General features: G+C 37.7%; 1 protein-coding gene across 50 annotated transcripts in view; it reads left to right on the top strand.

Annotated features, from left to right (window-relative positions):
* Positions 1–17,448, top strand: part of LOC126299121 (twitchin) — a 484,418-nt gene that overhangs the window by 270,864 nt on the left and 196,106 nt on the right. For all 50 annotated transcript variants that reach the window (XM_049990829.1, XM_049990822.1, XM_049990871.1 and 47 more), the window contains 12 exons: positions 2,354–2,656; positions 2,912–3,196; positions 3,439–3,750; positions 7,295–7,424; positions 8,307–8,479; positions 8,607–8,734; positions 8,821–8,974; positions 11,704–12,003; positions 12,088–12,254; positions 14,982–15,117; positions 15,615–15,896; positions 16,691–16,996. In XM_049990829.1, coding sequence (XP_049846786.1) covers positions 2,354–2,656; positions 2,912–3,196; positions 3,439–3,750; positions 7,295–7,424; positions 8,307–8,479; positions 8,607–8,734; positions 8,821–8,974; positions 11,704–12,003; positions 12,088–12,254; positions 14,982–15,117; positions 15,615–15,896; positions 16,691–16,996 — 2,676 coding nt within the window. The remainder of the gene's footprint in view (positions 1–2,353; positions 2,657–2,911; positions 3,197–3,438; positions 3,751–7,294; positions 7,425–8,306; positions 8,480–8,606; positions 8,735–8,820; positions 8,975–11,703; positions 12,004–12,087; positions 12,255–14,981; positions 15,118–15,614; positions 15,897–16,690; positions 16,997–17,448) is intronic.

Genomic DNA, 17,448 nt, shown 5'->3' with positions numbered 1-17,448 from the left:
CACAGGCAACAGAGCATGCACAATGTCGGCACTAGTACAGTGTATATCCACCTTTCGCAGCAATGCAGGCTGCTATTCTCCCATGGAGACGACCATAGAGATGCTGGATGTAGTACTGTGGAACGGCTTGCCATGCCATTTCCACCTGGCGCCTCAGTTGGACCAGCGTTCGTGCTGGACGTGCAGACCGCGTGAGACGACGCTTCATCCAATCCCAAACATGCTCAATGGGGGACAGATCCGGAGATCTTGCTGGCCAGGGTAGTTGACTTACACCTTCTAGAGCACGTTGGGTGGCACGGGATACATGCGAACGTGCATTGTCCTGTTGGAACAGCAAGTTCCCTTGTCAGTCTAGGAATGGTAGAACGATGGGTTCAATGACGGTTTGGATGTACCGTGCACTATTCAGTGTCCCCTCGACGATCACCAGAGGTGTACGGCCAGTGTAGGAGATCGCTCCCCACACCATGATGCCGGGTGTTGGCCCTGTGTGCCTCGGTCGTATGCAGTCCTGATTGTGGCGCTCACCTGCACGGCGCCAAACATGCATACGACCATCATTGGCACCAAGGCAGAAGCGACTCTCATCGCTGAAGACGACACGTCTCCATTCGTCCCTCCATTCACGCCTGTCGCGACACCACTGGAGGCAGGCTGCACGATGTTGGGGCGTGAGCGGAAGACGGCCTAACGGTGTGCGGAACCGTAGCCCAGCTTCATGGAGATGGTTGCGAATGGTCCTCGCCGATACCCCAGGAGCAACAGTGTCCCTAATTTGCTGGGAAGTGGCGGTGCGGTCCCCTACGGCACTGCGTAGGATCCTACGGTCTTAGCGTGCATCCGTGCGTCGCTGCGGTCCTGTCCCAGGTCGACGGGCACGTGCACCTTCCGCCGACCACTGGCGACATCATCGAAGTACTGTGGAGACCTCACGCCCCACGTGTTGAGCAATTCTGCGGTACGTCCACCCGGCCTCCCGCATGCCCACTATACGCCCTCGCTCAAAGTCCGTCAACGGCACATACGGTTCACGTCCATGCTGTCGCGGCATGCTACCAGTGTTAAAGACTGCGATGGAGCTCCGTATGCCACGGCAAACTGGCTGACACTGACGGCAGCGGTGCACAAATGCTGCGCAGCTAGCGCCATTCGACGGCCAACACCGCGGTTCCTGGTGTGTCCGCTGTGCCGTGCCTGTGATCATTGCTTGTACAGCCCTCTCGCAGTGTCCGGAGCAAGTATGGTGGGTCTGACACACTGGTGTCAATGTGTTCTTTTTTCCATTTCCAGGAGTGTAGAAACAAGTGACAAAGAGTCGCAGTGACGAGGAAAAGTATTTTGAGACTTGACTTTAAAAGTGTGCAGACTCTCATTAACCAGAGAGCAGCTTCAGTATAAACAGGAGAAACAAAAAAAATGTAACTGAATATAGTTGTGATACTCTGTGTTTAATTCAGATATTAACAAACAGTAAATATTACTGCCAGTATTGTCAGAAGACTCATACATTACCATTCTGCTTCTAAAGCCATGTTGTTTGCTAACGGTACAATTATATTGGTAGGGGTCCCAACAAATCCTACCAATCACAGCAAAGAGAATAATGGCAGATGCCAACAACTAATTCACAGCAAACAGCTTAACCCTTAATCTTACAGAAACTCATATTGTACAGATAAATAAAAATGACTTCTAAATACCAGAAGTAGAACTCAGTGGGCACATATTATATTAAACTGAGTATAATGATCATGTGCATCCATGTTAATGAAAACAGATGGCACGTACACTTAGATAAGCTAAGCAAGAAGCTCAGTTCTGCTTGCTTAGCAATTAAAAATCTACAGGGTAACAATTATTGAAGTATATGAAAAAAATGTAAATTAGTTACAAATTACAGCGTGCACACCCTTTATTCAACATCTGAACATCACTACAAATACTCAGATTTAGGTTTTCACATGTTTGATATGCCTGCCATAAATGACGATAATGTGGCACAGATGAATAGTGAAATTCTGCATGACCAGCTGGAGTGTCGGAACATTGATGCTGTCGATGACCTCCTGAATGGCTGTTATCATCTCAGCAGTGGTTTTGGGGCTATTGTTGTACATCGTGTTTTTAATATAGTTGCACAAAAAGGAGTGTTCAGATTCAGAGAATATGACGGCCATGAGATCATCTTCCAAAACCTTCATGTACCATTTAGCAGTCACTTTGCCATCAAGGTGTTTGCACAAGCTCTGATGGTTGACTAAAATTCTTTGATATCTCACCGCCCCCCCCCCCCCCTCCCTCCTTCTTACACCCATAATATTGGTGTGTCTATGTTTATTGTGTGTTTCAGATGAACCTGGGCGTCCTGGAAAACCTGAAATATTTGATTATGACAACAAGAGTGTCAGCTTAAAATGGGCTAAACCAGAAAATGATGGTGGTCGCCCTATAACTCATTACACTATTGAGATGAAAGACAAATTTTCTGTAGACTGGGTAGAAGTCTGTAAAACACAAGATAGTACATGTGAGGCAAAAGTTGAAGACCTGAAAGAAAGAATGGTGTACCAGTTCCGTGTCCGTGCCCACAATAAGGCTGGTGCAAGTGAGCCAAGCGAACCCACTGACACCCATGTCTGCAAACACAAACACTGTAAGTGCCACAAGAGAGATGATTATATATTTGTGGTAACCAAGTAATATTTGTTTTTGAAGTGGTGAAATTATTTTTGACATTGTGTATATATTTCTGTATGTAGTTCTGCAGTATTGATTATGTATTTATTGTAGCATGGTTTTGCAAATTAATTTTTAAAAATTGGAAGTATAAGTTCTCAAGTATCTTTACATACTTGTACACAAAAATGACATATTTGACTGTAGCAAGATATGATTTTCCTTTCCTCAGTGAAACCAAGAATCGATCGCACAACATTCAAGAGTGTTACAATCAAGGCTGGCCGGACTCATAAATGGTCTGTGGACATATCTGGTGAACCACCACCAGCAGTTACATGGCTCTGGAAAGATTCTGTTAAGCTTGTACCCACAGAAAAAATTAAAATTGATAATGTCGATTATCATACTGATTTTACTATTATAAACGCAGTTCGCCGAGACACAGGAAAATACACTCTGATTGCAGAAAATGCTTCAGGGAAGGACCAGGAGACAGTGGAGTTGACCGTTCTTGGTATGTCTTTGATAAACGTGCACTCTATAATAATTTTAAATCCATGACAACAGTTTTAAATAATATTAAAATATATTTGCCCATTGTGGTTCATCACTGTAAAATTACCTTCATGCTGGGTTCCCTCTGTATTTCTTCATTTCTCTAATAAGATGCAATTTTTATTTAAACTACTAAATTTGAGGAGCTATTAGTTTAGTGTAAGTAGTAAATTTTATAAAATGCACATATGAATTTTATAGGCAAGCCAAGTGCTCCACAAGGACCACTTGAAGTGAAAGATGTTACCAAAACTTCAGCCAAAGTTAAATGGCAAAAACCAGAAGATGATGGTGGTTGCCCAATAAAAGAGTATGAAGTAGAAAAAATGGATCTGGCAACTGGAAAATGGGTTAGAGTTGGTCGTGTTCCTGGAGACCGGGAGAATCCTGAAATGGAGATCACAGGATTAGAACCGGGTGCTGAATATAAGTTCCGTGTGACTGCAGTTAATGATGAGGGTGATTCTGAACCACTTGTTACTGAAAAGGGAACTATTGCAAAGAATCCTTTTGGTAAGTTTTATTTGTGTATTATTTATTAAAATGAATATATGCACATAGAATATATTTTTGTGTACATTTCAGTAGGAGTAAAGGACAAGAAAGAAAAAGTAGTCTATATATTTACAGAGTCTTTCTTCTGTGCTTTATCCTGCTAATGTGACATTAACACTGTATGTTTCTCATATAATTTAATTTCATGTTTATATTGTTACTGTGATTTGGTAAAGATGTCAGAGGGCTGGAAAGTTTAGAGGAAGACAGTTGCGCCAATCCATATATTACTAGAAGCAGTCCTTTTCCATTTAGTACACGTTTGATCAACTGAATGTGACAGACATGGTCAGGAAATGAAACATGTCACAATACTTGAGAACTATTATTGTATGATATTGCTGTCCTTGCAGTGAAACAGTAACAGTAAATTGTTACTGTTACATCTTCACTCTTTGCCCAAACTAGTTTTAGATCTGGGGGTGATCTGTGCAGCAGATCAAAATTGATAATCAAAGTATAAATAAAATATGGTGATTGGCTCAAATACTGATGTTTTCCATGCTGTCTTCAGCTGAAATGAAATGATCATATGGGATTGATGGCCAGGAGTCCCCACACATGGAAGTTCAGCCGCTAAGCCAGAAGTCTTTGTAGTTGAAGTGACATTGGGCGACTTGCATGTCAATGGTGATGATGATGACAACACAACACTCAGTCGCCAAGTGGAGAAAATTTCCAACCCAGCTGTGAATCGAATCTGGGCCTACCGTATGGCTATCAACGAAGGGGACAAATATATCTTCAGTTATTCTGAATGGAACTGAAACCTCTAATATGTAGATGGTATCTACCTTCGATGCATGATACTGTGTAATAATCCTAATGAGAGGCTGACAAGGGATATCTGAACTTCAGAAAAACATGAATTGCAAGATATAATTCAGCAGAAATCCAAGTGTTCAGCCCAACAGTACTGGCAGCAAACATGATCCTGAAAAAACAGTCTACATATTAAGTCTGTTGACAGAAGAGAGATTTCATGAGAAAGAGACATAGCCTGTCGTAGAGTCTAAATGGAAGATGGATGAGATATTAGTAATTTTGCAATTTTTGCGTACAAAAAAAGTAATACAAGTATAATATGTTTTCCATAATTCTGTAACAGATTTTAGCCAGTGATATAGGGTTACAATGCTCAGCAGTCCAAAGACCATTTTTTGAAAATGATGAGCATCTTCCTCCAGTCACTTGGAATGTTGTATTACTCCAGTGACAACTGATAAACAGCTGTTGGAATAGAAGAAAGTTCTTTCACATAATTAGAATCATACACATATTTCATCAGATCCTGTCACCTATTCTCTGTTATGTCTATTTTTTATTTCACAACCACTTATCTCAATATCTGTTATTTCAGTTCTTGTATTATAATTGAAAGAAGGAACTGTGGTATGTCCTTCCTCAGTGAAACAATTTTGGGCAACAAAATTTAATATTTCAGCCTGTTCATCTTCAATTTCAATTCTAGCATGATTACAGTGTTACTAGAAACGTGAGTTGTACTCATTTATTGACTTTGTGTAGGACCAAAATTCCTCATGAATTTTTAGCAGATCAGAAGAGAGAATTTCACTTCTAAATTCATTGAACACCTATTATGTCACTCTTTTTTCTTTTAATTTTGATTTAATTCAGCTTTTGTTAGTAAAACATGCTCTGCCATCATTCAAATCTATGGTGTAGGCCACTTTACTTTCAGGGAACCTTTCTGAAATGATTGATGAACTGTGGAGAGTCTTTCCAATTCCTCATGACCTCACATGCCACATGTCTGTCTAAGGCATGTTATACAATGCTCTTGAATGTTTTAGATTTATGTGCCTCATTTTCTGCCCCAGATATGAATATTTGACTTTGACTGCTCAGGTAATCTGCAATCTGTTTCTTGTTGCACTTGTGAACAAGAATAGTTTTCTGCCTTCCTGAATATTCCTTTCTGTATTCAGCGTTTGAAAAGAAAATTTTTTGGGAATATTTCCAGATAATTCACTGTGCCATCCTTTGATGTGATGCTATTATGGTCACTGAGTGTCTGAGATTTAATATAATACAGAAATTTCTTCAAATTTTCTGTCAAGTCAGCCGATAGAATTTTATTTTAAATTCGTTGAATGCTTTACACATGGTTCTCCTTTTGTTGTTTTTGGCTTTGTTCAGTTTTTGCTTGCCTATAAACAGTCTGACTATGTTTAAATTTGCAGTGAAAGTCTCTTTGCTTTTGTAGCAGTTTACTAATGTGGCTGTCAAACCACGATGGGTTTTTCCCACCCCCACAACATTGCTTGGCACAACCCTGTCTAAAGCATATTTCACAATACTCTTGGAATTGATACTCAACATTGTCAGTTCTGGAGATGTATTTTTCTTTTTAACCACTCAGGTAATCTGAAATCTTTTCTGTATTGCTCCTGCTATGCAGAAATACCTTTCCACTTTTCTTTATATGCCTGTTTACAATGATATTCAGTAATGCAGTAATGGCCTTATGAGCACTGATTCCCTGTTCTCTAACTTCATTGAAAAGTTTGAGCCTGTTAGTGACAAGTAGATTGAATTTTATTCTCACAAGTCAGTTCTCTGATCAGCTATTCAAGGTAATTTTCAGAGAAGGCATTTAGAACAATTTCTCTTGATTCCAAGTCTTTACTACTCACCTTGAGTCTCCAAGACTACAGCTGGTAAATTTAAATCTCCACCTTATCCGTAACATGACCAGGAAATGTGTGCAAAATATTCTGCAGGTTTACCCTCAGATATTCTGCCTCTACTGCTCCTGTGTCAGAGGGTCCATACAGGCACCTGATGACCATGTTTGGAATCTTCAGAGGCTGCCTTTGCCAGACATTCTTTTCTAATACCATGGGGACAAGTGAAATAACCTCTTGGCTCCGTATTATGTGCCTGTTGATAACTATGATCCTTTGTTGTTCATAGTTATCAAGGAGTAATGCATTTTTTCTTAGTAAAAACATCTTTATGCAATTCTGCTACAAATTTAGTCTCCAAACGTTACTAATCAGTTGAAAAGCCAATTAATTTATAATTTATACCTGTAATCACACTCTGTGACTGAAAAGAAGTGATTAACATAGAACTTTACTTCTTAATGTTTCTATGTGAATTTCACATCTGCTGTTAATGAGACAGGTTACTTAGTTTTTGTATGGTATTTGTCATCTAAGCCTGTTCTACCTAATTTTAATATGATGTACTAAAGAATTGTGTGAAGACACATTTCTATAGGACCACATAGCATCATTTGTGGTAGCATTTTTAGCACAGGTGTAAATGTCCTTGAAAACTGTTTTCTGAGGTGAATATATATCAGAATTTTTTATTGATAAGCTGTACATTGGAAAGTTTCTGTGCTTTGTTCCAGTAACCACGTGATTTAATGCTGAATATGTTTCCATGTAATAATTTCTTCGTACAAGGAGAAGTATACAAAAATGTGACATACTAAAGAGATTTTGTTTAAATTGAATTCTGTCATTTGCAGATGAGCCTACAGCACCAGGTACTCCTGAGATAACAGATTATGATAATGAAAGTGTAGATTTGAAGTGGACTAAGCCTGAAAGTGATGGCGGTGCACCAATTGAAAAATACATTATTGAGAAGAAAGACAGGTAAATTTCCAAGGATAAAATTTTGAGTCTTTCACTATTGTGAATGTAAAATAGTTGCTTTATTTTATTTTCTTAAACAATATGTGACTCCCAAAAGTTTGGTGAAAAATGTAAAATGTAGCTTGTAAATGTACTTAATCAAGAAAGTATGAAATAATTCCACAGCCGTGGTCTAACTCATGTAATCATATGAATGTGTCAGTGCAACTACTCCCTTGCATTTTGTGTCCTTTTTTGTGTCATTATCCACATTTGTTGTTGGATGTTTGGACTGTATGGCTGAACTGCAATTAACAAATAACTGTTCATTGTGTATATTGTTAATGAACAATTTGCAGTGTTCAGTAAAATTTTTCTGGGTTTGTGACCGCGTTGTCAACACTCTGAGGAAGGTCGCATGCAACTGGGACTGAAACGTTGGTAGTTTTATATAAATTGACAATGTGGTCAAAAAGTCAGAAAACTTTTCTTGACTGTGGCAATGGCTGCAGAAGCCTATGTTTATAATTTGTAGCTTGATTTCCTCTGTAAATATTTTTGATTGTTAAACATTAATTGTTTTACATGAAAAGAATTTAACTTTCTGGTAGGCTTCCAAGCAACAAATAGTTTGCTGAGGCATAGTGCAAATTATGTTACCCTGTGCACAGTGCTGTTTCCGTTTGTAAAGTTGAACCTTATCTTCATATGCTCTTTAACACAATATGGACATGGCAGAGATGGCACTCACTTTACTTTCTTCCTTCATTTTCAAATTCTTCAGCATGCCAGTTGTAATAAATGCCATGTGTAGTCAAGAAATGATTTTTATGAAGTGTTTGTGAATCAATTTTGTAATCACTAAATTTCATCTGAAAGTTTTTCTGCTTTTTTAAAACAAAGGTTTAAGCCAGACTGGGAGAAAGCTATTGAAGTTCCTGGAGACCAGTTAACAGCAAAAGTGCCTGACCTTAAGGAAAGGGCAGAGTATCAGTTCCGAGTAGTTGCAGTAAATAAAGCAGGGCCATCACCAGCTTCAGAACCAACAAAGACACATCTTGTCAAACATCGAGCATGTATGTCCATAAGTTTTTTTGAATGTTTACATGTAATATATTCATTTATAAAATAGTTTGTAGAATCATTTTAACTGTACTTGCCTTGCTGTTTTTTTTTTCAAATATCTCATTTTCTCATATCTAGTGAAGCCACGTATTGATCGAACAAACCTGAAGCCAATTGTTATTAGAGCTGGGAAAAGTGTCAAATATGATGTCAATATTCGTGGTGAGCCTCCTCCAGATGTTAAATGGTTTCTGCAGGATACTGAGGTAATTTTGTAATAACATTTAATTATGTCTGATAATGCTCTCATCATGTTTTAATTTTAATGTATACATATCTCCCAATTTTGTAGGTGAAATCAGAGGGCAACTATGAAATAATAAATGTTGACTACAATACCAAATTTTCGCTTAATGATGCAGTTCGGAAAAACTCTGGAGTGTACAAAATTGTTGCAGAAAATCAACACGGGAAAGATGAGGCAGAAGTTGAGATTACTGTACTTTGTAAGTAAAATAACTTTGAAGTTAAATACTATGGTAGTTTATCACTACATTTCAAGTACACATGATCTGCATGTGTCACCAGAGTATCGTCAGTCTTTGGCCTTTCTGTATCTTGACAACTGTTGCATTTAAAAAAATAATATAATTCACTGCATGAGGTAGAATCTAATATTTTCAGTGATTAATTCAGGAAAGATATAAAATTTCTTCTGTGTCTTTATGACCACGTACATCATAGCTACTGTGTGCTCTTAATGAATCTTAATTCTTTATGTTTTATGTGTATTTGAACAACAACAAAAAATATTTTATTTCTCTCAATTTTTTAACCCTACAGTATGTCACTTGATGAAATTTAGTTTAAAACTGTACTCAGTATCACTGTACATATAATATTGTTTGTGATTTTGTTTACATTATGATTGTTAATGTCTGCTAGGATTCTTGATTTCATTTATCAAATTATTCAGGCAGTTAAACTGAACTGAAGGGAGGAAAAACTTTCTGCTGCAAATAAGGATAAATATGTTGATGTTGACTTGCTGTTAAGCAGATTAGATTTCTTCCATTCTATTAAGAATTGTCTTGGAACCAAGTTCGTGGTTTCCACAAGTGCAATGCTGTTTTCCCCATTTAACTATGCCAAATACTGGCCATGGCCCAAGCAATGCAGGTAGTGTGGATGCAGTTTAACATGAAACATCACTGAACCAATGACTTGTTTGATTAACAATACTTTACTTGCAGTTCTTTCTTTTTGTGAAAAAAAGTAACTTTCAAAATAGAAAGTGTCTAAAAACATATTTTCGTTCACATACTTCTTACCCTTTCAAGAAAATCTGTGTAATCCCTCAAAAACTTTTGTGTTAAATTTTCATATAAAATGTGATTATTTTTAGTTGGAAATGTAAGATTAATGTTGTCTTATTTGGGAAATGTACTAAAAGTAAATTAAAAGTGTTGTCAGCTATGTTATGCAGGAAATACATAAAACTGTGTAGCATGTTAACAATAGTATATAAATGGAAGAGAGACAGATGGAGAATAATTCTGTTGACAATATGTGTCACAAATGGATAAGTCACTGACATTGGTGACTTTGACAAAGAGCAGATTAATATGATACCTGGGGATGAGCGTGGTAAAGCTGATTGTTTGTGTGACGCTGTCATGAGCATCTATGGAAAGTGATTGAAGGATGGTGAAATCATGAATAGGTGACAAGGTGTTGGACGTCCATGCCTCATCACAGGATCTAATCTGTTCTGCGTAGTGGCATAGGCTGTGGTATGTGACTTATCTGATGGCAGAGTACAATGGTGGTGCAAGCAAAAGTATTTTGGAACACACTGTTCTGTGCATATTGTTGAATGTGGGGCTCCACAGTAGGTGTCCCTCAGTATTGGCAGAATCATCAATTACAATTACAGTGGGCATGGGTTAATTGACATTGGAATGTGAGTTAGTGGAAACTTGTCACCTTGTCAGACGAATCACATTTTTTGTTCCATGAGGGTGGCTGTTATTCCTGGATACATCATCATCCTGATGAATGGTTGCTTCGGTGTAGGCTGTTGGAGGCATTATAATGATGTGGGGGACATTTACCTGGGCTCTCATGGGACCATTTGTAGTAACTGAAGGAAGCACAATAGCTGTGGTCTACTTCAAGATTATTGCAGACCACCTGCATCCATCCACGCACAATGTATTCCTATATGGCAATGGCATCTTCTAGTTGGGTGACAGTCCACGTCACAAAACCAGAGTTGTGCTATAGTTGTTCCAGGAAAATGACAGATAATGTATGTTGATGTGTTGGCCCCAAAGACACCTGATCTGAAACCAGTGAAACATGTCTGAGACACTATTGGGTACCAGTTCTGTGCCCACAGACCATCAGACCATACTTGATGGGAACAGTTTGACTTCTGTGAGGAAATCTGGTGTCACACACTTCCAGTACTACCAAGAACTTGTGAAATTCATGTCATGTAGAATATTTACTGTACTGTGTTTGAAAGGTGGATCAACACACTATTAAGCAGGTGATCATAACATTTGTACTCAACAGTGATAATTCTGATATAATAATACATGTGTGTATGCAGCTATAACGAAAATATAAAAAAAGTAATTAACCTGTAGGATTGTTTGAACATCACAACACCTGACTAAATCTGGTCATATTTCGAATACGGTGTGTCACCTTGCTTTGACCTGATAACCAACATACGCGTATGCAGTGAAATTGGAATTTCACTGATGTGCTATTTGGTGTTACACAGACCACTGCAGTAAATGAAAAACATCTCATGCTGCAGAAAATATTGGAGGAGTGCCTGGAGTTTAAATCCCAAGTCTTTAGATTTGTAGTCTGACGTTTACTGTAAGCCACCGAGCCAGTGCCTACTAGTATATTATTTGGGTCAGTGTTTCCATACATGATGTATGCCTCAGATTTGAACTCGGGCAATTTATGCTGCTGTTGACTGCACTAATATGTTGGCCAGAATCTAATGAATCAATTGGAACTAAGGGTTAAGGAAGACCTGTTTGGTTTAGTACATATATTTAAAAAGAAACATTCTTTGAATAGCAGTTCAATAATGTTCTGTTTGTTAAATAGTTTAATATGTGTGCTTGAGGAAGTTTTATTCTAAACATATACTTGTCCAGAGAGTGCATTTAGGAAGAAAATGACATACTCTTTTTAAATTTGTTTGTAGCTGCACCATCTAAACCAAAAGGACCCTTGAAAGTCTCTGATGTTACAAAGAATAGTTGCAAACTGAAATGGGAGAAACCAGAGGATGATGGTGGAAAACCAATTACTGGGTATGTTGTTGAAAAACTTGACAAAGAGACTGGGAGGTGGGTGCCTGTGGGAAGAACATTGGAGCCAGAGATGGATGTGAAGGGCCTGCAAGAAGGACATGAATACCAGTTCCGAGCCCGTGCTGTGAATGAAGAGGGTGAAAGTGAACCTCTTGAGACAGAACGTGCAACTTTAGCCAAAAACCCATTTGGTATGTACTGTTTCTTAATTCATATGTTTCTAAATACATGCATTTGATGTAGAACTTGATAACTACAATCTACTTCTTTTCCAGATATCCCTTCAAAACCAGGAACTCCAGAAATTGTTGACTGGGATGTTGATCGTGTTGACCTTAAGTGGAAAGCACCAAAGAGAGATGGTGGTGCTCCTATTACTGGATATGTCATAGAGAAGAAAGAAAAATTCAGCAGCTCATGGGATGAAATTCTAACCACAACTGTAAGTAATTTAATAGACTTTTGTGATTCCCATATGTACACTTTTCACTTACCACTAAAATCTTCTACTATTTGCAAATTGTAATTCTCACAAGAACTTTCTCAAGTAGTTTGACCATTACTTGTGGACACGGTAATGGTCTAACAACCTTTAGTGCTGTACTTTGTAATGGCATGAGAACCAAACAGATTTTGTTTCATCAGCTGTGGCTAACTTGCCATTGGTGTTATTTCCATTAGTTACTTCTCACTTGCATAATCTCAACTTTGAAAAGAAATGCAGGCCCTTTTGCTGTGAATTTAACTACCTTAAATATTCGATAAAACATTCTCCATTTTCTTACTGCATCAGAATTGAGTAAAGCTTTGAGCTTTCTATAAAATCCTTCATTGTCTTTATCTGGAAAAACTTAATGTCATGGCTGCTAGTGTTTCTACATTAATACCCATACAGCTTGTCATTAGGAAGCGTATGTCATCATTATGTCACACTGCAATAGATTATGTCATAGTCTGTTCTGATGGCCATCTGTGGACTATAAATGGTCACCACAACAGCTGAAATGGTGGTGATAGTGGTACTGCTCCTAGCAGTGGTGAAGATGGCTCATCTGGTGCAGCCAATGTTGGTGGTTCTGCTGTTGATATTTGCACTTTTAGTGTAATTTGTGATGATAGTGACACTGCAGTTGCTGCTGATTGCTGCACTGCTATTTGTGGTTAGAATGATGATGTTGGTCTAGCTATTGATTGCACTGTCACGATAACAATGTTATGGATACAATATTTCCTTTTAAGGTGGCTGCATTCAGCACTTTCAGAATTTTGTAACTGAGAAGTCTTTTGCCATTTTTGTCTGTTTGCAATCCATGTCTTGTGTAACTTTCTCTCTGCAGATAATTATCAGGAAAATACTGAGTGTTTTTCTACACTTTACATATCATCTTGAACTGTCTATTGGTGTTAATTTTCGTATCCACTCATAAGGCAGCTATGGGGTTATGTCTGCATTGTATTCCAAAAACAAGCTTTGTTTTACTCTCAGTACAGTCCATTACACCCTTCAAATTTTTAACAACACTAGATAAGTCATTCCCGTAAATATCATTGGCACCCATAACTATTACTCTAATTAATTTGCATTTGTGAGGCTTCTGACTGTACTGCTTTTTTTCGTTTTTTATGTAGGCATTTCTGGATTCTCATAACTGCAAGTGCTTGCATCATTTTATTCATGTAAAATTTCTGTAAGTCCATGCCCACATATTTTGCATGTTTTAACAGTGACCAATTTCCTTCTGGCACTGATTATCAGTGGCTATTACATATTCCTATATTTATGCTATATAAGTAATGAAAGATGTACATCAGTCAAAAGCATGATTGTGCAAAGCACAGTAGGGTATCAAACAGTAAGAAACAAAGTCTAATGGAAAACTGTTTCGTAGAGTGTTGTACATGAAGTTTCATAAGCACCACAGTCATCTTACAACATTAAAGATAAAATATCAAAAATGTGTTTGTTATAGTGTATGAATTATGATAGTTACAACCATCTTATCAAATTAAAAAAAGGCTGTACAACTGATCTACCACATATAAAATATATATTTGCTGGCTTTGACAGCTGCAGGTCTCTCCAATACTTGTTTCTGTGAATAACTAATTCATAAGTTTGAGAGTGATTCTGAATGTTCTGCAGAGCCATGGCTTAAGTCTTTTCAGAAATGTAGGTGAGATGAAGTCCTGCAAGCATGCTTGATTGGCATTACCACTTGATGCTTGGATTTCTCCTCTGGTGAGAGGACCCACCAGTGCATAGTGCATAGTGCATAGTATGTTCATGAAAGGTTGCGTCCAGTATATTTGTGAGAGTGCTGTTCATTGCTGTTCATGGTTTGCTAGGGGACTTTCTCCCCTCTATTTTGGCTTATGATACTCAAAATGTCACATGCCTATTAAATTTTTGCCTTTCTTCCCTGCTTCTGCCAAACGTTCTAGAAAAAAACATTTAATTTGGAATGACCAACAGTCCACTAAGCATTTCACATTACAAAATATGTTGTTCGCACCTCCAATCAAGCAGAGATGTCTGACCTGTACTCCCAACCATAACACAAGCTTCCTCTATGGGCAACATATGCTGTGCATAGAGAACAGTTGTATACCCTCCGCAGATAGGTTGCTTTCTTTTGACCTGAACCACATCAGGAAGTGGTAAACACATCACTATAGTCCATGAATTCTGTGTGGGTAAAAGTAATAGACTGTTCCATGCTTTGTATAGTGGCACGTTGAGGTGAGCATGAAATTGTGTTTGGAATGGGAATAGCTTACATTGCAACTGTAGACTGCTTTCCTGGATACTATGAATGAATGTGAACACTGCTTCTTCACTCACAAATCGCTACACCTTTCCATCTTTGTGGAATTGCCCTAGAATTCTGTCACTATTCATCATTATCAACAACATTGTGAGTCAAGAAAAAAAGTTAATTATAATTTTATGTTATAGAAATGCTCATGTAAACGTGTGTGTGTATTTTAATCATATTTCATTTAAAGTTTCATTGTTGTCATGTTTAAAGAAATCATGAGTTGTTATGTACCATTGCTTCGGAAGTATTTGGCAAAAACAAATGAGTCGTCGTATTTTTTAGTCATTTTTAAAAGATCAAGAGAACCAAGAAATTCTGGTACTAATTTCTCTGTGTTTTCTCACTTATAGTCACCTGCAACAGAAGCCCGAGTTCCAGGGTTGAAGGAGGGTAATCAATACCAGTTCCGTATAAGAGCTGTCAATAAAGCAGGTCCTTCAGAGCCTAGCGATTCAACAAAACCACACATTGCCAAGGCCAGGTTCTGTAAGTGTCAATTATTTAATGGCCTAGAGCTTCTAGACATTGTTTCATATATCTAACCTGCATGAATCTCATGTGTAGTATCAGTCTTAAAAGAATGTGATGTAATAATGCCATTTACATTCATCATTCTAGAGTATATCATTGCAGGTTTGTTTGTTTAACATAGAATAATAAAATAAAAAAATACGTTTTTATCCTCAGACGCAGAAATTACAGTGTTTTGTAGAATGAACATCAAATATTATTGAGTACTAGTAGTTATTACAGTGATTTCTTTTCTCTCATTGTATGTGGTTGTACATCTTGGTAGGTATATGTTTTTAAATATTATAGGTCTTTTCATAGTTATTAACCAGATTTTACATGTAAAGTAAACAGCAGTTTTGCGCCTGTTATTTGTAATTCTATATGATAAATCTTTTTGTCTAAAGCTGCAGCTACTACTAATTCAGTGACTGAGTTGCAAAGATTATGTTTAAATTCTTTTCCTTTTTTAGTGAAGCCACTAATCAACCGTGAGAAATTGCAGAAGGTTACTGTACGAGCTGGTCAGTTTGTGAAGTTTGATGTTGATGTTAAGGGCGAGCCACCTCCAGTTATCACGTGGAGTTTTGCTAACAAAGTTCTGGAAAATGGGCCAACTGTAAAAATTGAAAATGAAGATTATAACACAAAACTGACATTGTCAGATACAACAAGGAAAAACACTGGAACATATACCATCAAAGCTGAAAATGACTCTGGGAAAGATGAAGCCACAGTCGACGTTATTGTTCTTGGTGCGTCCCATCAACTTGTTATGCAGTGACATACACAAATTATTTTTAAATCTGTTCTGTGTGAAAAGAAATATTTGTTTCATGCAAATACGTTATAGCTATAAAGTAGTTACATGGTTTCTGGCTGTAGGTATGGTATTTCCTTCTTGTACTCTGCACAAACAAATTTCTTGCAGCATGTGTTTCATGAAGTTTTTCATGCCGATTGAATATTCCATCCCTTTTTTTTTTAATACCTATTCTGGGAGGGTGTTTTTATATGTCTGGAGGTTGGACAGCTGGCCGCTGTCTCCAAGCGGTTCTAGGCACTTCAGTCCGAAACCGTGTGACCGCTATGGTCGCAGGTTCAAATCCTGCCTCGGGCATGGATGTGTGTGATGTCCTTAGGTTAGCTAAGTTTAAGCAGTTCTAAGTTTTAGGGGACCGATGACCTCAGATGTTAAGTCCCATAGTGCTCAGAGCCATTTGAACACTTTTTAAGGTTGGACAAGGTACAGGTCCTGAAAGCAAGATTATTAAGTTCATTGAGCATTTTACTGTGTATGTTTATTTAGCCAGAGTGTACAATTAATAATATCCCAGATTGACTCCCAAAAAAGGATGGAATATTCATGCAAAATGTGTGTGACTATATAAAAAGGAGTTGATCTCATTACAATTATTTTATTATTAGAATCCTATTATTACTAATGAAACTCTTTATTTTTATTTCTGTAAAACCTTTAAATAAAATATTAACAGATAGTAATTCGTTTGCCAGTATTACATATTTTTATTGTTAAATTTGTGTACAGACAAACCAGGGAAGCCAGAGGGCCCATTGGAAGTTAGTGATGTCCACAAAGAAGGCTGCAAGCTGAAATGGAGCAAGCCAAAGGATGATGGTGGTCTTCCACTAACAGGATATGTTCTTGAGAAAATGGATACAACTACAGGTCGCTGGGTTCCAGCTGGCTTTGTAGATCCAGAGAAAACTGAGCATGAGGTTACAGGATTAGAACCCAACAAGAAATATCAATTTAGGGTTAAGGCTGTGAATGAGGAAGGTGAATCTGAACCTCTTGAGACTGATACAGCCATTCTTGCAAAGAATCCATATGGTAAGAAGTTGTGAATTTGTGACTAATTAAATTGATAAGATAGATTTGTTTTATTCTGATGCAGAACTGCAATGCTCATTTCATGGATAGTTGACTATGAATACATTTTTAAATCTCACTGTGCCAGCCCAGGGCTGTCTTTGATTTTCATTCTAGCTAATGGGTTGATTGTTATTGATAGGATATATGAACTGTTACTGGCATAACATTTATGAAGCGTCAATAACAATTACTCTTTTGAAAATGTTAATGCTGATGAGATGACGAATGTACAATCTGACGCCAACAATCTCTTTTGACTTGCTGGAGAAAATTGTATTTAGAAAGCATTATATATACTTAGATAGCTTTCTGTTAAAAAAAAGACTGACAGCTTCATTTAGCTACTCATAATTAGACAGCCATCATATTTTAGGCAGAGTGCTCACAAAATAACTGGACCATACGTTTGT

Source organism: Schistocerca gregaria, chromosome X, assembly GCF_023897955.1.
Source record: "Schistocerca gregaria isolate iqSchGreg1 chromosome X, iqSchGreg1.2, whole genome shotgun sequence".
Lineage (NCBI taxonomy): Eukaryota > Metazoa > Arthropoda > Insecta > Orthoptera > Acrididae > Schistocerca > Schistocerca gregaria.
This window is presented reverse-complemented; position numbering and strand designations above follow the sequence as displayed.